General features: G+C 36.0%; 1 protein-coding gene across 1 annotated transcript in view; it reads left to right on the top strand.

Moving 5' to 3' along the window:
* Positions 1–5,915: 5,915 nt before the first annotated feature.
* Positions 5,916–22,880, top strand: part of LOC122234001 (transmembrane protein 160-like) — a 32,421-nt gene continuing 15,456 nt past the window's right edge. Inside the window, exon 1 of the mRNA XM_042968081.1 lies at positions 5,916–5,948. Within this exon, the coding sequence (XP_042824015.1) occupies positions 5,916–5,948 (33 nt within the window). The remainder of the gene's footprint in view (positions 5,949–22,880) is intronic.

The raw sequence follows: 22,880 nt of genomic DNA, 5'->3' as shown, positions 1-22,880 counted from the left end.
TTTTTCTATGATACCCATCTTTTTTTAAGTTTATTTATTTTGAGAGAGTGCGTGCATATGGGGGAGAAAGCAGTTGGGGGAGGGGTAGAAAATCCCAAGCAGGCTCTGCATTGTCACATGGAGCCCAATACAGGGCTCAAACTTATGAACCATGAGATCATGACCTGAGCCAAAATCAAGAGTCCAGTGCTTAACTGACTGAGCCACCCAGGTGTCCCGATCATAGCCATCCTAACAGGTGTGAGATTATATATAATTGTGGTCTTAACTTGCATTTCCCTGATGATTAGTGATGTTGCACATCTTTTCCTATACCTGTTGTCATTTTATATATTGTCTTTGGACTCCCATATTCATTGAAGTATTATTCATAATAACCAAGAAACAGAAACAATCTCACTATCCATCTATAGATGACTGGCAAAAGGAAATATGAGATATGTATGTATGTGTGTATATATATATATATACACACATACATACATATATATATATACACACACACACACACACAATGGAATATTATTCAGCCTTAAAACATAAGAGATTATTCAGTATGTAACAACATGGATGAACCTTGAGTACGTTATGTTCAGTGAAATAAGCTAGTCAAAGGAGGACAAATACTGGATGAACCCATCTATATGGTTTATCTGAAATAGTCAAATTAGCAACAGCAAAGAGTAGAATGGTAATTGTGAAGGACAGTGGAGAGAGGAGAGATAAAGAGTTGTTCAGTTTTAGTTATGAAAGATGAATAAGCTGTGGAGATTTGAAGTACATCACTGTATCTGTACTTAAAAATTTTAAGTGTGAAATACAATATTATTTAAGGGAGTAGATCTCATTAAATACTCTTACCACGGTAAAAAGGGAGGAGACCTAAGTAAGAGAAATGAGATCTCCGTGCATGTCAGGGTGCAGTATTTGAGCATCTTGCAAGTAGAAGTTGTAAGTATTTTGGGTGAATAATGGAAAAAGAAGAGGACATAGAATTTTACCAAATAACATTGTGGCATGTGAAAAAGTTACACTTTGATATACTTTGAAATAATATTTAAATGAAAAACTTCTGATTACTTTATTATTTAACACAATTATATCAGACTTATATAGGCCAGGACACATAAAATCTGTCTGCTTTTGTAAGGATTACATGAATTCTGTATCACACCCAAATGCCTCCCCTCTTGTCCAGAAAAAAAAAAAAAAAAAAAAGACTGTAATTTCTTCTTTGTAATTTGTCCCCAATGTTGTCCCCACTAATTCTTTGAGACTTAGATTATTATCATCTCTAGGAAGGCATTTTCTCCTGTCATTCTCTCACACCTGTTAGCTATTCCTTCTATGTGCATCTGTTATTTAAGTCTTAACCTTTAGCAAAACATTAGATGTACAGTTTCAAAATAGGTGATTTCTGCTGTTCATACTCTCTTCTGGTCCTCAGATTTATCCCAACAGGGCCTGGATGGATAAAATGCTCTATAGAATATATTTTAAAAAGAGTAATAGATAAATGAGCTAAGGTAAAGACACCTGGCATGGAAGACCAGCTCAGTGTCTATTTTTAAGGAGAAGAGTGTAACGTGGAAGGAATAATGGCACTGGGACCTGAAGTGGAAAAGAGAGTCTTGCAAGTGAGGAAATTCTCTAATTTCTGACTTACAGCCCCACCGAATTAAAGTCTCAAGAAATACTCGGGAACTGGGTCCAGCGAGTTAAAGTTTAGAAACCAGTTCAGTGTGAGAGAAGCCTTCAGCCTTAAGGGGACTGCAGCAGAGTATTTCGTGGGGGGTTGGCCACTCAATAGGCTAGTCAAAACACAACGGGCCATATTTTTTCATAGAGTTGGGATGTGATGTATATCCATCAAAACCTTTCTTTACATTCTTGAACATATACCATTGTTCTCCCTCTGGGGAAATGACCTCACACTTTACACACAGTTCCTTTAATAATTTGCCATATTTATTGCCATAATATATTTTTCACTTCATGTCCTTCATGTCTTTAATTATTTTTCATACACAGAACTAAATTAACATTTAATAAAATAGAACTTTAGTGTTGGATATGTAATTCTCTACCTTGATCACAATTGTCAATACACTTAAATAATTTTTTTAAAAACTTCTGTTTGACAATATCAAATTAGACAAAAAAATTCTTTTATATTTACTAATTACAGATAAAAGTATATTTTTTTAAATGGTCAAGTGTGAAGATAATATATGTTTACTTACTGTTTAAATACTGCAAGCTGGGGTACCAGAGTGGTTCACTTGATTGGGCGTCTGACTTTGGCTCAGGTCATGGTCTTATAGTTTGTGAGTTCGAACCCCGTGTTGGGCTCTGTGCTGACAGCTCAGAGCCTGGACACTGCTTTGGATTCTGTGTGTCCCTCTCTCTGACCCTCCCCAACTTGTGCCCTGTGTGTCCCTCTCTCTCTCAGAAATCAACATTAAAAAAATAATGCAACAAACTGTTTTCTCTTAAAAAGAAGCAAAAGACAGAGAGGAAAAGAAAGTGTATGTTCTTACAGTTTCCCACTGGTTGTATTTACTTAATTTCAAGCACTTAATATTTTTTCATCCTTGGTGTTTACTATAACTGAACAAGATACTTGAAATAATGCATTTTAATTAAAACAATTATATAAAGTTTTTTTTAATTAATTGTCAGCCTAATATACCATTTCTCAAAGTGTGCTTCTGGGTATCTTAATAAAAACACCTCATGATTAAAAAAAACAAATTTGGAAAACGTTTGTTTACACAGTAAAATGGACATTCATTGGTGAGATTTTTTTCAGAAAATATTGGCATACAAGAATCCTCAATAAAGATAGACTAGGCACTACTTATGAAACCATTTTTACTATGTGTGCTCTTTATTTTAATTTCTTGTGTTCTATATTTATTGATAACAGGTAGAAATTATTTTTAAGTTAATTGAAAAGTGGGACATAATATATAAGTTACACGTTCACATTAAGTGATAGCAAACTTCTTTGCATTATCTGAGAATGAAGATTTGTCTGTAGTTTGAACATAAAACAAGAGTATAAAACCTGACTCATTACCTGGTATCTACAGCATAGTTATGCACGATTCAAAGGAAGCTGTCTACTGTGCTATTAGCAACTGGAAACCCTAGCTCACCTGCTACACACAGCCTCGTATTTCACATTAATGATTTTTTTCTTTTATAATTGTATTTATTTTAATGTATGATTCCGTTTCGGTTTTAAAGGCTTATAGTGAGTATAAGGATTTTAGTTCTGAAATAATGTTTGCATGTATTTAAATAATTTTATAGTATTTCAAACCCACTTGCAGTATGTGTTTTTTTTTTTTCTTCCCTAAACAATGGTCCTGTTATTCAAGTCTTAGAAACTTTGCCGCATGATAGACATCATCTAAAGCTACATTTGTTCAGTGATGTTTTGGTTTCTTAAGTATTGATTTGGTGCTAAAAATCACTCGTATTATTTATTGAAAATCCTGTCAGGAATAAAAATAAAAGTTAATAACGGAAATCTCCAAGTGAACTAGCCTTTCAGAAACTTTATACATCAAAATAAAATCCTTACTTGATACCATGAAGATTCTTAAGCATATAAGTGTGATGTTATCACAGAACAAGTAGATTTTGGCAATTTCTGGTTGAGTGTTACTGATGATTGAAATCATTTATTTGTGAAATTCCGAATTATAATAGCATATATTTAATACATTGTTTAAGATATTGTTATAGAAAAATACGGTTATAGACTTATGTGTGTTCTGAGACACAAAAGCTGCATAAGAATGAAGATACATAGACTTGAAAAACAGATGGAGGGGCCCCTGGGTGGCTCAGTCAGTGAAGTGTCTGATTCAGTTTCAGCTCAAGTCAGGTCATGATCTCGTGGTTCATGAGTTGGAGTCCCACAACTGGCTCTGCACTGACAGCACAGGATTCTTTGCTTGGGAATCCCCTGCTTGGGATTCTCTGTCTCCCTCTCTCTCTGCTCCTCCCCACCTGAAAAATAAATACTGGAAAAAAAAAAAAACAGATGGAATAGAAATACCTACTCTGTCACTTATTTATTTTGCGGTACAGGCAGTCAGACACTAAAAATATGAATAAGAAAACATCTTTAAAAGATTGCTCTGATATTGCATGAAATGATACAGTTACTGAATGTTAATTTTTTTCTCTAAGTATTCCGTATACAAATTTAATGGATAAGAGAAGAAAATAGATCATCTTGGGTATTCATTCTATGGACTCCAATCCCAAATCTCTTTCCTCTGAGAAGAGCATTTAATAATACGCATCAAGGAAGAAATGTATGAGCTCTAAGTTTTACCTAAGAATAATTTAAGAAGAAAATGTTTTTTTATGAGACTATATCCCCTCATGCTTTTATGGCATAAATGTAGTTTTCCAGTCCAAATGTCTTTTTGATGAATTTGGTATTCAAATAAATATTAACATAATTCACTACAATGCCCATTGAGAAGGTTATGGGTGAAAATTCAAGAGAAAACTTTTTTCAGGGTAGTGTTCAAATGAGTTCATTGTCACAGAATCTATTTTTCTTCTCATTTGAATCATAGTTTTCTCAAAAGTAAGAACAGTACTCAGGTTTTCTAAAGATTTCTTATTCTGTGGAATATAGTGTTTGTAAAAGATACAAAATAGATATAAAAGTATTGAGAATTACTTACCAGCTATTTAACCTCTTACACATTTTCTATATCTACACTTTTTTTTCTTTTCATTGGAAGTAATTCCTGTATCATTCTAACCAACATTCTAGAGATGAAAGAATATTCTTTTTTTCTTTCTTACTTCTTTTCTTTTTCTTTTTAATTTTTTTTTTTTTTTCGAGAATGTGAGGAGGAGGAGAGGGGCAGAGGGAGAGAGAGGATATTAAACAAGCTCCACACTCAGCACAGAGTCCGACACAGGGCTCAATCCCAAGACCCTGGGATCATGACCTGAGCCAAAACCAAGAGTCAGATGTTCAACCAACTGAGCCACCCAGATGCCACAAGAGAATATTCTTGATAGACTTTAGGATGTACCTCCTGTTTTGATGAGTTTTCCTGGCTATTTAAACAAATCAATAGATCTTCAGTTCTTTGTGATATTGTTATCATCCTTGATGTCTTTCTTTTAAGTGAGGGAGGTAAAATAGCATTAGCATGTGCTCGTGGCTTGTCACCTTAAGTACCAAAATTAATTTTGACTAGAAGAATGCAAGAGAACAGTATCATCTTGCTCATTTTACATTTGAGATAACAGATGCTTAGAAAATATAAGGGGAAATTACTAAACCTATAATAATTAAGTTTTGGCTTTAGATTTATTTGCCACTACAGCCTTGGTCCTTTTAAAAGCCAGGCTGCTTGCTGATTGGTATGACCTTGTCACAAATGCCATCTGTTTTTTCTCTGTTCTGGAAATTCAGATTTAAAGCCTCTTTGACCCACTTTACTGAAACTCATGTCACTTAAAAAAAAAAACAAAACAAAACTTTTTAATTGATGCTTATTATAATCTTTTTCCCCCCTTTTCTTTTGACTTAATACAAGTTGTCCAGTTGCAGGCAAACCTTATAAACATGTGAACATGTCCTTGCTGGTTGATTTCTGTCAACTACTGATTATTAGATACTAAGTATGTGACAAGCTTTGCTGTAGATCCTACATCTGACATTCTACTACTATATTGTTTTAATGAATACCTATTAGGATGGTTAATTTTCTATGTCAACTTGACTAGGTCATGGAATGCCCAGGCATTTGGTCAAATGTTATCTGTTACCCAGTATTGGTCACGAAGGTATTTCTGTGTCGTAGACTCTTAAGTCTAGAGTTCTCTTTTGGCCATCAAAAGAGCGGATGTAGGATTAAAAGCGAGAGATGGCTAATGTCTGGGAAAAGACCAGAGAAATGGTAAGGGTGAAAAGTTAAGTGATGTCACATTTCTTACTAAAAATGTTCTTTTTGAGGCCCCTATATCTCAGAACTGCTAGGGCAAATTGTTGGAAAAAATTAGGGAGAAATGAATGATAAAATGGATGGCCTCATACCTACTGAAATTCCCTGTCCACAGCACACCAACGTATGAATATTAGGATTATCCAGAGAAACAGAACACGACATTCATTCATTTTAAGGAATTGGCTTATGTGATTATGATAGCTGACAAGTCCCAAGATAGGCAATCAGCAAGTTGTATACCCAAGGAGAGCTGATGGTTTAAGTTCCAGTCCAAAGACCAGCAGGCTACAGCCCAAGGGAGAACTGATGTTTCAGTTTAACTTGAAAACAAACAAACAACAACAACAACAACAAAAACTGATGTCCCAGCTTGAAAATATAAGGCAAGAGAAGTTCCCCTTTATGTATCTGTGAGGATCAGCCTTTTTGTTCTATTGTGACCTCCAAATGGTTAGAGGAGGACCACCCACCTTACAGAAAACTATGTGCTTTATTCAGTTTACCAATTCAAAAGTTAATCTCATCCGGAAATGTGGGGATAAATTTAAGAATCTCCTGGGCTTGCACCAATGGGTTAACAGGGCATAAAGAAATACAAAGTTATAAAATGCTCACACCCGAGTTTAGGTAAACAAGAATAGGGGGGTGCAAAGGCACCCTGAGAATAGGTCTGTTCTCTCCCCATTCCAATTCAAATATATTTCTGGAAGATTGATTATTTGCCATTTGTATCCATTGCTATTGGTCAGTTTTTCTAATTAGTTATTTCTTGCCATATCCATGGTTTTGTCACAACCAAGTGTCATCTGCTATACTGACTTAATGTTGTAATATTCACAACATATTTAAGTGCACATACCAAAGAGGTTTGAATATATTGGTATTTTACAAGGAACTAATATTACTTGCCATAAAGACAAGGTGAAGATAAACCTAAGAAAATAGAAGAATACTATTAAATTCTAATTAGATCTCATTGTTACCAAAGCTCTGAACCTGAGACATTTTTTTCCTCATTGTTTTAAGTGAAAATTATCAAAGAGTATTAAAACTTTCTCCTTGATGTAATTATCATGGATGAAAGATAGTTCAAAAAGAAGAAACTTCTTTCTGCTTTAATTAGTCTTGAAGAATTACACTTTTTGCATACACTTTAAATAATCACTCTAAATGTAAATGGACTATATGCTCCAATCCAAACAGAGGGTATCAAGAACATATATACATATATATATGTGTGTGTTTATGTATATGTATATATATATAATATGCTGCCTGCCAGCAACTCACTTTAGACCTAAAGACTGAAAGTGTCTAAAAGTCTAAAGACTAATTTTATACCTGTAGGTTGAAAGTGAGGAGATGGTGAACCATCTATCATGCTGATGGAGGTCAAAAAGTATGGCTACTCCAGCTTTGTTATCAGACAAACTAGATTTTAAAATAAAGATTGAACAAGAGATGAAGAGGGACATTATGGGTCTACCCATCAAGAAGATCTAACAATTGTAAATATTTATGCCCCCAACTTGAATAATCCAAATATATAAATTACTAACATAAATACAATAATAGTGGGGGACCTTAACACCACACCTACATCAATGGGCAGATCATCTAAGCAGAAAACCCACCCGAAGCAATGGCTTTGAATGACACAGTGGACCAGATGGACTTAACGGATATATTTAGAACATTTAATCTTAAAACAAAATACACATTCTTTTTGAGTGCACATGGAACATTCTCCAGAATAGATGACATACTGGGTCACAAATCAGCCCTTAACAAGCACAAAAAGACTGAGATCATACTATGTATATTTTCAGACTACGGCACTATGAAACTTGAAGTAAACTACAAAAAAAAAAAAAAAAAATTTGGAAAGCCCTCAAGTACATGGGAGTTAAAGAACATCTTACTATGGTAAGATGAATGGGTTAACCAGTACATTAGAAAAGAAATTTAAAAATGCATTGAAACAAACGAAAACAGAATAGTCCAAATGTAGCAAATAGTTGGGGTGTAGCAAAGGTAGTCCTAAAAGGGAAGTATATTGCAATACAGGCCTAAATAAAGAGGCAAAAGAAGTCTCAAATACATAACCTAACCTTATATCTAAAGGATTTAGAAAAGGAACAGCAATAAAGCCAAAAGCCAGCAGAAGAGGAGAAATAATAAAGATTAGAGCAGAAATAGACAATATCGAAACAAAGGAAAACAGAATATCAACAAAACTAAGAGCTGATTCTTTGAAAGAATTAATAAAATCGATACACCCCAAGCAAAACTTACCAAAAAGAAAAGACAAAGGGCCCATATAAATAAAATCAAGAATGAAAGTGGAGAGATCACAACCAACAACACAGCAATACAAATGATAAGAGAATACTATGAAAATTATGTACCAATAAACTGGGCAATCTGGAAGAAATGGATAAATTCTTAGAAACACACAAACTACCAAAACTGAAACAGGCAGAAATAGAAAATTTGAACAGACCCATAACCTGCAAAGAAGTTCAATCAGTAATCAAAAATCTCCCAGCAAACAAAAGTCCAGGGCCAGATGGCTTCCTAGGGGAATTCTGCCAGACATTTAAGAAAGAGTTAATACCTATTTTTCTCAAACTATTCCAAAAAATGGAAATGGAAGGAAAACTTCCAAACTAACTCTATGATGTCAAAACTGCCATGATTCCAAAACCAGACAAAGACCCCACTAAATAGGAGAATTACAGATCAGTATCCCTGATGAACATGGATGCAAAACTTCTCAACAAGATACTAACAAACCAAATCCAACAGTACATTAAAAAAATTAGTCACCATGATCAAGTGGGATTTGTTCCTGGGCTGCAAGGCTGGTTCAGTATTTGCAAATCAATCACTGTGATACATCACCTTAATAAAAGAAAGTATAAGAACCATATGATACTATCAATAGATGCAGAAAAAGCATTTGACAAAATACAGCCTCTATTCTTGAGAAAAAAACCCTTAACAAAGTAGGGATAGACGGAGCGAACATACATCAGTGTCATAAATGTCATATCAATGTCTCACAGTATCTTCCTTAATGGGGAAAAACTGAGAGCTTTTCTTCTATGGTTCAGAACAAGGCTGGGATGTCCACTCTCTTCATTACTCTTTAACATAGTACTGAAAGACTTAGCCTCAACAATCAGACAACAAAAGGAAATGAAAGGCATTCAACTTGGCAAGGAAGAAGTCAAACATTCACTATTTCCAGACAACATGGTATTCTATGTAGATAACCCAAAAGACTCCATCAAAAAATTGTCAGAACTAATACATGAATTCATCAAAGTTGCAGGATACAAAATCGACATACAGAAATCTTTGGCATTTCTATATACCAGCAATGAAACAGTAGAAAAATCAAAGAACCAATCCTATTTACAATTGCACCGAAATCCATAAGATACATAAAAATAAACTTAACCAATGAAGTAAAAGATCTGTACTCTGAAAACTATAGAACACTCATGAAAGACATTGAGGAGGACACAAAGAAATGGGAAAAGATTCAATTTTCATGGATTGGAAGGACAGATATTGTTAAAATGTCTATAGTACCCAAAGCAATCTATACTTTTAAATCAATCCCTATCAAAATAACACCAGCATTTTTCACAGAGCTAGAACAATCATAGAATTTGTATGAAACCCCAAAATACCCTGAATAGTTAAAGTAATCCTGAAAAAGAAAAGCAAAGCTGGAGGCATCCCGATTCTGGACTTCAAGGTATATGACAAAGCTGCACTCATCGACACAGTATGGTACTAGAGCAAAAAACAAACACAAAGATCAATGGAACAGAATAGAGAACCCAGAAATGGGCTCATAATTATACGGTTAACTAATCTTTGGTGAAGAAGGAAAGAATATTCAGTGGAAAAAAGAGCGTCTCTTCAATAAATGGTGTTGGGAAAACTGCATAGTGACATGCAAAAGAATGAAACTTGCAACACTTTCTTTTAACTTTTTTTTAAAGTTTATTCATTTATTTTGAGAGAGAGAAAGAGAGCAGGGGAGGGGAAGAAAGAGAGGGGGAAAGAGAAGAATCCCAAACAGGCTCTGCACTCACAGCAATGCTGGGCTCAAACTCACAAAGCATGGGATCATGACTTGAACCAAACTCAAAAGTCGGATGCTTAACTGAGCCACGCAGGCTCCCCTAAACTGTATCACTTTCTTAAACTATATGCAAAAAATAAATTGAAAATTATGAAAGACCTAAATGTGAGACAGGAATCCATCAAAATCCTGGAGGAGAACACAGGCAGGAACCTCTTTCACCTTGGTGATAGCAATGTTTTAATAGACCTGTCTTTGGAGGCAAGGGAAACAAAAGCAAAAATTAATTATAGGGACCTTACCAAGATAAAAAGCTTCTTCACAGCAAAGGAAACAATCAACAAAACTAAAAGTCAGCCTATGAAATTGGAGAAGGTATTTGCAAATAACATATCAGATAAGAGTTAGTATCCAAAATCTATAAAGAATTTACCAAACTCCATATCCAAAAAACAAATAATCCAGTTTAAAAATGGGCAAAAGACATGAGTAGATGTTTTTTCCAAAGACCTACAGATGGCTAACAGGCACATGAAAAGATGCTCACCATCACTCATCATCAGGAAAATGCAAATCAAAACTACAGTGAGATACCACCTCACACTTGTCCGAATGGCTAAGATTAAGAACACAGGAAATAACAAATGTTGGTGAGGATGCAGAGAAAGGGGATCCCTCTTGCACTGTTGGTGAGATTGCAAACTGGTGCAGTCACTGAAACACAGTATGGAGTTTCCTCACAAAGTTAAAAGTAGAACTATCCTATGACCCAGCAATTGCACTGCTTGGTATTACCCAAAAGGGTAATTGCACCCCTTTGTATAAATTGAAAAGGGTACATGCACCCTGATGTTTATAGCAGCATTGTCAGCAATAGCCAATCTATGGGGAGAGCCCAAATGCCCATTAACTGATGAATGAATAGAGAAGGTGTGGTATATATATATATATATATATATATATATATACAATGGAATATTACTCAGTAATCAAAATGAATGAAATCTTGCCATTTGCATTGATGTGGATGGAGCTAGAGTGTATTATGCTAAGTGAAATAAATTAGAGAAAGATGAATAGCATAATATTTCACTCGTGGAATTTAGGAAAGAAAACAGATGAACATATGGGAGGAGGAAAAGAAGAAAAAGAGAAGGAAACAAACCCTAAGAGGCTCTTAATGATAGAGAACAAACTGAGTGTTAATGGAGAGAAACGGGTGGAAGATGGGCTGGATGGGGGATGGGTATTAAGGAGGGTACATGTTATGATGAGTAGTGGGTGTTTATATATAAGGGATGAATCACTGAATTTTCCTGAAACCAATATTGCACTATATGTTAACTAACTGGAATTTAAATGAAAATTTGAAATGAAAAGTATACTTTTCACTACCCCTAAATTACCTCTAGTAATATTAGGACATGTGTAGTGCATTTTGAGGAATGTTAGTGAATATTTCCGTCTTTATTGGTAAATTATGCCTTTGACCATTATATCCTGGCCTCATGCCTCCCTTCCTCAGGTCAACATTTCCTCATAAAGGTATCTCCTTGGGCAAATCTGGTGTTGTTAAGTATAACTGCCTCCCATAGCTCAAGAGGTTAACTAAATTATTAAAATATTGTAATCACCTGGAAAAGTTTTGAAATGTCACTACTTGAACTCTTTCCTAATGGAATGAAACAATCCCCAGAGATAGAATCTAATAAACTGTATTTTTAAAAGCAGCTTCCACCCTCATCAAGTCAGGAACCAGTCTGGACTGATGCAAGCAACATAAATTCAATAACCTAGGATTTATTGCTCCCAGGGTCCATCAATGAGTAAGAGGTGCTGACCAAGTGGAACTAATATTAAGAAGAGAAGTTCAAAGAGATCATGAAAATGTGTCATTAAAGAACCAGAAGAAGTGTCAGAAGTCGCACAGAAGTGTTGACAGCCGCAGTCAATAATCTAAAGACAGATCTGCCTCCTGCTTTGCCTTTTCAGCCTAAAACATGATTCTGAGTGAAATAGGTAGAGTGTAACATCTCAGGTACAATACACGCAAATTAAAACTTTTGGTTTATTAGTTTGGCTCAATATTGTATTCACTCATTCCACCATTTTTTTGTTTTTTGTTTTTTGTTTTGTTTGTTTGTTTGTTTGTTTTCACTATTTCTCAAGGTAGGGATTTGGGACAAAGAGAGAAAATAGACATAGGGCTTCCCCTGAGAAACGTGTAGTCAGGTAGGAATGACCTAATACTCAACACACACACTGATAGATCTGTAGCTGAGTGATCCCATGATCTGGTGTGACTTAGCCTGCTGCACAGGTGAAAGGTTAGACCTGATGACATCTCTGGCTTTTTATAATCTATAATCTCAAGTACTACTACTGAGTCGTTGCAGAGGTGGACTATAAGAGAGAATATGTGTCTGCGTGTGTACAAAATACACACCTATGTATCTATTTGGAAGAAATCACATGTATTCTCCACATGGCTTTCAACAAGCCCCCACTTACTTCTCCTTTTATAGCAAAGAGAAGAATGAATTTGGACTTGGAAAAGGAAACGCGTTTTTTCCCCCCTCTATTCTGTTTTTGTTACTATCATAATTCTTGGTTACTTTATTTATAGGAAAAGGAAGGAACTTAGCTTTGCTTTGGCTCTGGCCATTCTTTATTTTTTGCAGTGAATGGAGTAATTTCCAGTTAGTGTGTTAGGGATCGATTGCAATTTCAGGGTCCTGTCTCCAGCATTCATGTTACCTTGGATTGTGAAAAAAGGTAACTGGTCCACAAGAGGAGAAAACTCTCTCCTTTCCTTCCTACATCTCTCCAGTCCCATTTCCTTGAGTCTTATTCTGTGCTTCCTGGAATGTTTCCAAAGGACTACATGTCAATGATGAAACGTTGATTGCACCTTTTTTTAATGGCTATTCACACATAGTATATGAATGTGCAAACCAGAGAACACAGAGAAAGGTAGCCTTTTGCCCTCCAAAAAATGTACTGTTACATAGCAAGTACAGTCGGGGAAAAATACTTGAAAGAAGTTAGAGGGGTGAAATGTTCTAGGATGCCAAAGGGGGGGGAATGATCTTTAACTGATGGGGACATTTGATTTGGGCCTTGAGGTACTGCTTTGCACAAGTGACATCACGTGGAGAGAACAAGGGAAGCCAAGGTATGAAGAAAACCACAGCTGATAAGTGGAAGGCTGATGGTTAATGGATCACGTGGTCTGTAATATATGATAGGAAAAAGGAGTTGATATACAGGTATGGATGCATAGAAAGAAATCACTAGATTATTCCAAGATAAGCTTTTCCCTTAACATGAAATACTTGAATAAAATTAAACCTTTTGATAGGGAGATGGGCAGACTAAGATATAGAAAAATAGAGCCTTCCTAAGGTAATACTGAATATAAGTTGTCTGACTATAGAAGCAACATAAAATTGCTGATAAATATTTTTTTTTCCTTGTGTAACTTTACAGTGCCCTGGCTAGAGGATTCTAGCCAAAGTGAGAACTTGATTTGGCATGTTTGCCAGAGAGTAATGAAGAGAAGACTAAAGTGACAATTAGAATCAAAGTACGCAAAGCCTTGAATGCTAACAGAAATAGCACATTTGGAAGCAGCTCATGGGGAACTTGCTGCATGCGACTCTATTTTATTCATTTATTTTTAAATCTTTATTTGTATTACAAAGAAAGAATGTGACAACTATAAGAAATTTAAAACCATGGAAAAGTAGGTAAGAGAACATGAAAGTCCTCCCAAATCCATTACTCAGAGATAATAATTATATTATTCATACATTTCCTTCCAGTTAAACATGAATATGTACCTCCCTTACATACATACACAATTTGACATGGATAGAGTCAGAATCATACTGACTATAGTTCTATGTACTTATTTTTTCCTGTGACTTAGTTTTTCCTTTTTGATTTTTTAAAACATTTATTCATCTTTGAGAGACAGAGAGTGAGCCAGGGAGGGCAGAGAGAGGGAGACACAGATCCGAAACAGGCTCTAGGCTGTAGGCTGTCAGCACAGAGCCCAACCTGGGGCTTGAACTCACAAACCGTGAGATCATGACCTGAGCCAAAGTCAGGTGCTTAACCAACTGAGCCAACCAGGTGTCCCTACTGTGGCTTAGTTTTAAAGTGATTCCTATCTTGTTCTATTAACTAGTCTGTAAAAACAGAACAATGTCCTATTATAAGGCCAGTAGAGGTTATCCTTCAGTGTCTGGATGATCTACCTTTCCATCGCTCTATAATGTATTTCCAGTGAGATATAAAGATAGACAGATGGATAGATTTATTTTACTTTCATTTCATTTCTACACCTAAAAAAGGGAGGCCTCCTAGTTGGAGTTGGCCAACCATCCCATTATATAAAATGCCCATGGATTTCCACAGGTGGAAGTAGGTTGTAAATAGCTCTGTGCCCACTTCCCGTACAGCTCCTGTTTAAATCTACTTTAGACCTGTTAGCCTCATCCTGAGTGTTAAGTTTTCAGACAATCTGGCAAATGGAATGCCTGACAACAACAGTCGCCTACATGCATGCCTACCAAAAGCCTTCCTGTCATCCTTCTATCTACATCCTACCCCTGTAGCTTCTACTTACTGGCCAATGACTTTCTGCATCTTCTAGTCCAAGAGTATAAAGAGTAATTGAGATTCTGATGTGGATGAGAAAGGAAGAACCCTCAGGCTGTCGCAGCTGAAAAATCATATGTGGTGGCAAGAGGTGATTGTAGAGTTGATAAATACACCATTTCTAAACTGAGATAAGAAACATCAATAAAGAGATAAAGGAATCTCCTAACATATCCGACTGGTAGATTTCTATTTGTCGTATAGCAAATATGAGCTATAATTTCTCAGTCTGGTTCCTTTTTTTGGCATTTTCAGTCCTAACATTTTCTGGCAGTAAGTAAACCTACCGTTCAATATAGTTATGATTTTCTCCCTGCATGTTTGGCTTAACATCTATAATCTGTAACCATGACTCTTTTTAATGGAGTCAACTTTTGCATATGGGTATTTCATGGATTCTTTGTGATCTGCACCTCTTTTTCTTGCTGCCCCTTAGCCTACATGAAACATGTCCTATATTTCTGGGATTGGCTGAAGACCCTTTTCTTTGTATCTGGTATTCCTATATATTTAAATCACTTTGACATTAATGTTTTATAAGAGAGTCTGTTCAGTTTTCCGACCTTACATTTATCCATGGATGCTGTGAGGCCTAGGTTGCGTCTACATTTACTCAGTTTCCAGAGCTCTCTTTCAGAGTTCTTTGGTTGCCTGGAAGAACGTTTGGGATTTCTGTAGGTTTCTAGTTATTTTAGTGGGAAATTGGGAGAGGCCGAGCCAGCAATTCTGTGCTGCTCAGATGGCATTTAAAACTGGAAATAATTCCAATAGCGTTTTCTGAGGACACGAATGAGTGATTGGCACTACACTTAAAGATAATAAAAACTTGGCTACAAGGATATGGAAGGCTTTAACAAGGAGCTGAATTTGGGTGAATCATTAAAAAAAATCACTGTAGAATTTTAAGCCAGAGTAATAAAGGCCTGACATAGGGCAGTGTTTGTGACAACAGAAAAACCGGCATTATTTGGCTCTTGACTCAAAGCCATGCCAAAAAGAAAAAAAAAAAAAATTATGTGGTCTTTGGATGGCTTAAAAAAGATGATGGTGGGGAATTGAGCTCAATATGCTGAACTTCAATTTATTTTTCCCTTTTTTTTTGGAAAAGAAATGAAGATTGAAAATAATATTACCTACATGATGAAAATTATGATTATTAAATCAAATATATCAGAAAGATTCTGGCACACAGTAGGTATGAGATAAATATTAGACTTCTTGTCATTTTTAGAATTATTTATTTATATTCAACTGGTTCTATTTAGCTATTTTTAGGTTTATCTACCCCTTGAGTTAAAGCAAAAATCTTTCTGTTGTCTTAATTTTATGAAGCTGGATAAATAGTATTACTATCTTGCTTTTATTACCTTGTCCTTGCATCCAAAATAAATGATGAACATCACTATCTCTGGGACCCCTGGGTATTATCTCTGGTTTTCAGAATTGTATGTCTTCCCCATGTATGTTTTCAAGCCGATATGTTTCACTAAGATAACTCAATGTGAGCTGCAGAATTTGTATCATTGTATCACTGAGGCTTCCTATCATTTGCCATGGCTGAAACAACCTGACATGAAATATAACACTATAACATGTCAGGTGGAAAATTTAAACATTGCTTTTTCCCAAAGAAGAGTAGAATCTTTATATTTTAAACCACACTATTTCAATGGGAGGGGGGGAGTTATGATACAGTATTGATTCTTCTAGGGAGCTGAGTTAGCAAAAATCCCTTTGTACTTAAGGATTGTTCATTCCCCCCTTTTGACACCAGAACAGTTTTAAACAGGCTGTTTCATGGTCAACTAAAGTCCTGTGAAAAATATCCCAGGAAAACATTCCGAGAAGTACTGAGCCAGTAAGGCTGTTGTTTACAAATGTCTTGTTAATTTCTGTTCTCACACTCAGGTTCTCCTGGTGAAGTCTAAGGAATTGAGGGGCCAGTCATCTACAATTTACAAGTCTCTCTCCTCCCTATTTGAATTACATAAAAGCAGAGTTAAAACTGGAACATTCAGGGGCGCCTGGGTGGCTTGGTCGGTTAAGCGTCTGACTTCGGCTCAGGTCATGCTCTCACGGTCCGTGAGTTCGAGCCCCGCGTCAGGCTCTGTGCTGACAGCTCAGAGCCTGGAGCCTGTTTCAGATTCTGTGTCTCTCTCTTTCTCTCTGCTCCTCCCCTGTTCATGCTCTGTCTCTCTCTGTCTCAAAAATAAATAAACGTTAAAAAAAATTTAAAAACTAGAACATTCTGAAGCCAGTAAGATCTTATTTTTATGCAAGAAAGCTGAGTTGTAGATGTATCAATTTCCCTGAAGCCATCAGTCTCCAGTAATTAGCATGATCTAAAGAGAGGTTCCAGTAGAAACTAACATCTTTTCTCTGTCATTATTTCTTTCTCCTTTTCTCTTTTTTATTTGACTCTTTATTATTTTTCTCTCTGAATCCTTTGAGTATCTCCTAAACATTCTGCGTGGCTCAGTCAGAAAACAGACTTTGGTTCCTTTTAATAAAAGTAATTTCTAAATCCACACTTGAGGTTTCTGAGACATGACGTTTCCCATACCTGCTGTCACTCTGTTTTCATAGTGATAATCTTTTCTTGATTACAGGAGCCACTGGAGGTGAATAAAGCAACAGATAATCTTAAAATGATGATGAGAATAATGATGGCAAAAATTATGTACAAATAGTTAACATATAATTATTTATTATGGAATACATTGGAAACTGTCTAGGATGTTTTCCAATCTGGGAGTGTAGGCTGGTGGGTACATTTAATGTGGTAGGTACATTTAATGTTCCCATTTCCTCATAAGGGGATTGATAAAATCATTCCCCTGAATTACTCAGTTTATTAGTAACAGAACCAAAATGCAGACCTTTTTTGTTCTGATTTGTGCCTACTGCACATGCTGTACTGGCTGGAAGATGGACTTAAACACCAATAACATAGGGTTTGGAATGTTAGTCAAAGTTTGGTTATTGGAGACAGATCCAGGGGGGTTTCTAAATATAGTCAACACTCTTTCCTAGTGATCCTGTTTACACAAAGGAATGTATGGACTTGTAGTGTTTTGGATTACTAATGAATTTTGGGATGCTTGGATTCCACAGGCAGAACCTGGAAAACGAAAATGCTATAATTAATTGGCATAGGTAGGTTAATATGCAGACACTTGCAATGATTACAGTACTGTCATAGAAGAATGGATAAGGAGATGAATTTTTAGTAGCATGCAATTAACAGTGCACACTTGACGTGACTTTGGCTAGTTCATTTTGCCTTGGTTTCTTCCCCAAACATGTTTATACTATCATTCTCACAGGCCTGTTGTGAAGCTTAAATAAGATGATACCTATAAAATGATCTGTGTGGTATGTACAAATAAATAAACATTCCACAGGTGCTATTTACCTGTTTTTCTTTATCTGCGGAATGTTGGTATTAGTCTCTCTGGGGAAACTGACAGACTCTAGATTATCAACAACAAAAAGTGACATACCAGATAGCATTGTTGATAATTCATCCTAGACTCAGACATTTTTCCCTTCTAAATTTAAGAATAGCAAAGGCTTATCCAAGGTGGCAGAGATTATTACCCTTCCTGTTATATCTTAAGAGCTTGGAAGAAGATCACATTTGAGGGGCCTTCTTACGAATCTGCTTTGCTCCTAAGACTGAATATGGGTGCATGTAATGCCTTGTTTGAGTAGATAGATTTTTGCACCTTGGTGGGAAATTCTGACAGTATCTTCTGTGTTCTAAGTATTGCTTTGAATTTTCCTAATTCATTAATGTTGTAGAGTAGTTTTGGGTAGTGCTCAGCAGTAAATCAATCACAGAAGAGATAGGATTTAAATATAATGTTGTGCTGATGCTTTCCCCAGTCCCTGGAGTGCCTTTTCCCCTTGGAGCATATTACATCATCCTCCAAAAGCAGTTCAAATATCACCACTCACCCAGGGCATTCCCAGACCCTTTCCATTAGTGTAAAAATGTGTGTTACCTTGTCTCTGTAACTGGAAAGAATATTGGATATTAGTAAATATTTATTGGACACTTTAAGGCATTGTGCCACCTCCTTAATATACTTCATTCCTTTAATCCTTATATGAATCTCTTGTTAAGGACATGATTAGTATCTCTGTTTTACTGATGAGGAAATGAAGGCTTAAAGATGTCAGACAGTTTCCCCAAGGTTACAAAGCTAGTCTTGGGTTCTCTTCAGAGAAGATAGATGTGCTTTGCCCAGTTGATGCATAAACTAGGCTCATTCTGGAATATTAATGGAGTCAATTAATCTTTTTATTATAACCTCCCTAATTCTCTGGAAATGTTTGTCAAAGACAGAATATTAATAAATAATTAAAATGCAATATACTGAATAATTAAACCCACAAAGGCCTGATTTATCTTTAATGCTTTTAATGATATTTTTAAAAAGGCAAAGTTTTGATAACATATGTTTGGGGCAGCATATGAAAAGATGAACAAGCTGTTCCTTCTTATTGTTTATTCTTAGAGGCTGTTGGTGGGGAAGCAAAATGCCAAGGACAGTGATACTGTTGGGTATGATTGCTGAGTGCATGTGTTGGGTAGTAAATTATTTTTTTCTTTGCTAAGTTTTATTTTTGTTCCCTGTTCAGAACTCCTTTTGTCAGTTTTTTTTTTTTAAGAAAACATTTGTAATTTTGAAGGTGTGTGTGTGTGTGTATCTATCGAGTTCACTAGATCAATACTTTCAAATTCCTTCATCACCAATTTAAAGGAAGTGAAATCATGATACCCTTAGAGCATACCATGAATCTCTCCCTAAAGAAATACATTGCAAAAGTAAAAAGAACACAAAACTAAAAGAAATGAGCCATCAGGCCATTAAGAGACATGAAGGAAACTTAAAGGAATATTCTTAAGTGAAAGAAGCCAGTCTAGGATTCCAACGATATGACATGCTGGGAAAGGACAAATCTTTGGAAAGACTAAGAAGATTAGGGAGTACCAGGGGTTGGGAGGTGGTGAGGGATGAATAGGCAGAGCACGAGGACTTGTAAGGAAGTGAAACTACTGCATATACTATAAAGGTATACACATCTGTATGTCATTATAAATTTGTCCAAACCATAGAATATGTGATTTAATGAGCGGGCCCTCATGTAAACTATGGACTCGGTTATTGTGATGTGTCAAGAAAAGTTCATCACTTACAACAAACACACCACTTGGGTGGGAGAGGTTGACAATGAGGGGAGGTTTGCATGAGTTGACATAGGAGGTATATGGAAAATCCCTGTACCTCCCTCTCAATTTTGTTGTGAATCTAGAACTGCTCTTACAAAATAAAGTCTTAATAAAATAATAATAATAATAATATTAATAATAATAATAAAAAGTGTATAGTCACCTTAGTGACAAAGCCAGGGAGGTAGGTGGGGTCTGCATTGTGAAGAGTATGATGTATTATGGTTAGTTTGGGATTTTTCCTATGACGACCCAGATAAGGAAACTGAGAATGATAATGGTTAGATATGATTTTCATTTTTCATCTATTTATGTGATGTTTTAAAAGGAAAATCACTCAAGTAGCAACATAAATAGTGAAGTATATAGGAAATGAGGATCCTCAAGTGATCTTATAAGCCGTCTATTAAAATAGAAAAGAATTGAAGAATAATACAATAGGGACTGGAACTAAGACATAGGTAGTGAAGACAGGAAAGAAAATAATGCATTTAGAGATTTTTGTGAAAGAATCAGTTGGACGTACATGGTCAGAGGGTGTTGACCCTATGTCTGTAATGTGGCTTATGGCCTGAAAATATGAGTTTAGAAGGAAATAAGGTGCATTCAGATGGGAGATGAGATGAGGTTTAGAAATGCAGAGTTGAGGGTAGTGTGGGGCAGTTATGTGAACACAGAACCAGGAAGAAATTGGTAGAATGAAATAACTACTAAAGTGAAGTGAAAATGGAATAAGGCAGTCCTTTGAGACTTCTGCAGCCACTAATGATCATAACGACTGGGCAGAATAGGGCTGATTTGAAGTCTGGTAATCTGATATCAGTTAGCATTTGGAGGTTTGGTGAGCTAATATTTGGTGAGTACCTCTGTGGAGCAGGCACCATGTTATTATTTTGTACTCATGTAAAATCACATAAATTTCATAGCAACAGAGACAGGCTTTCAGTCTTTCCTTCAACAAATGTTTAATGTATCTTGTTTTTCAGATACTGTAATTATCATTGGGTAATTATCTTTTACTTTCAAATGTGAGGATTTATGCTCAGGAAGGGAAAAAAGATTTATTGAAATAACAAGCTAGTAATTGACAGAGGTGGGATGAACCTGTTTGTGTTTAATTCCCAAGTTTTTCTGCACCACTTTGCTTTCAAGGTATTACACCTAAGAACAAACCTGATTATGAACTGGTTAATTGCATTTGGGTGGAGGTAGATTATTTAGGATGGGGCCTGTCCCCCAACTAGAGTCTTATATAGAAAGAATACGCAAATGTCAGACTTTAATTTTTCCCATCGGGCATACAGTCTAAAACAAAAGATCTAAGTAGTACAATGACAGACATAGATAAAGGTGCATCCCTAGAAATACATTGTCATTTGAGCCTTAATATATGGTAAGGTTGTCTCCTGGAAGGTAGAGAAAATAATTAGAATATCCTAGGGCAGGTACAACCAGAAATGCAGGCCAGTTATTGATGTTTTCAAGAGGGAGAAGGACTCACCTCATTTCTGTCATGGTGCTAGGCAGTTTTCTTTGCTTGCAGAGAGTTTGTGCGTCAATGGTAGGGATAGACGTGGTTAGAGGTAGTTTAAAGTTCTTGTCGTACTCCTTTCCTATTTCCCTCCCTCCTTCTCTAGCTTTCTTTCCTCCTTACCTCCCTTCCTTTCTTCTTCCCTTCTTATTTTCATTTTGCCTTCTACAAACACTAATCTATCAATTAGTGTGTGATGCACTTGGAATATGACAAGGAACAAGAAGATCATGGCATTGCCACCATAGAGCTTATATTTTTACACAGAAAGTTGAAAAAAAATAAAAATAATTCACTTATTACTAAATGAAACAAAAACTAAAAGTGTGGGGCTAAGCTAGAAGATCTATTTTACATAGAGATTTCAAGGTGAAGGTTTTTGAGGGTTGATAATTAAACTAAGTCTTAGAGAATGAAAATTAGCAAGTGCACACACATGCAAGATTTCAGATCTTCATAAGAGGAACCTCCAGCCATGTACTTGCTCAAACCTCAAATGATGGTTACCCTTTTCCTCCCTTTCTTCACGAAACCCATCATTGAGTCACTATCAGTCCGAGATCCAAGCAGGAAAATAAAAAGTATTGTGTTTACTTAGAAGAAAGGTGATTTGCCTGGGAATTGATGACCTCGGTGGTAGATAAACAGAAAGCCAAAGAGAAGACTCCTTTGGGAACCTAGGAACACAGGAAGCCGCTACCTTGCTTAGGTTGGTAGAAGAAACTTGGGATTATGCAGCAGAGATGAAGCCCTGGAAGATATACAGCATCCTTTGAGGATGGAGCTGGGAGGAGAGGGATCATGTGGGAGACACCATCTGCTCTGTTTCTTTCCTTTCAGATCTCCCACTTGTGCCTCCCATTGGTTGAAAATCCAGATGACAATGAATCCTTAGAGATACTGCCTACTAGGATAACCTAAAAAGCAGAGCAGCACAAGTTTGAGGAATTGATTTGATGAAAAGTTATGATCTCTCACAGTTTTACCTCAAAATGATATCACAAACCAGTCCACTTCACTCCATTTATATACCCTGATCTGAATTACCATTATCACTATCATCATCATAGTAGCCTCCTAATTGCCCTCCTTGGTTGAGTCTGATGCCCTAACTCTGTAGTCTCTACAGAGGAATTGGGATGAATGAATGACATCATTAACATCCTAAGGAGATTGGCAAAGTTCAATATATTCTATATTATACTCCTACTTACCAACTTTTCTCTGACAAAATCACAAATTTTTCTGAACCTCTATTTTTATTGTTAAAATACCCACATCAACTATCTCACAAGAATGATAGAGTTAAAATATTAGGTAAAAAAAGTGCTTAACAAAACTGAACAC

This window comes from Panthera tigris, chromosome E2, assembly GCF_018350195.1.
Source record: "Panthera tigris isolate Pti1 chromosome E2, P.tigris_Pti1_mat1.1, whole genome shotgun sequence".
NCBI lineage: Eukaryota > Metazoa > Chordata > Mammalia > Carnivora > Felidae > Panthera > Panthera tigris.
This window is presented reverse-complemented; position numbering and strand designations above follow the sequence as displayed.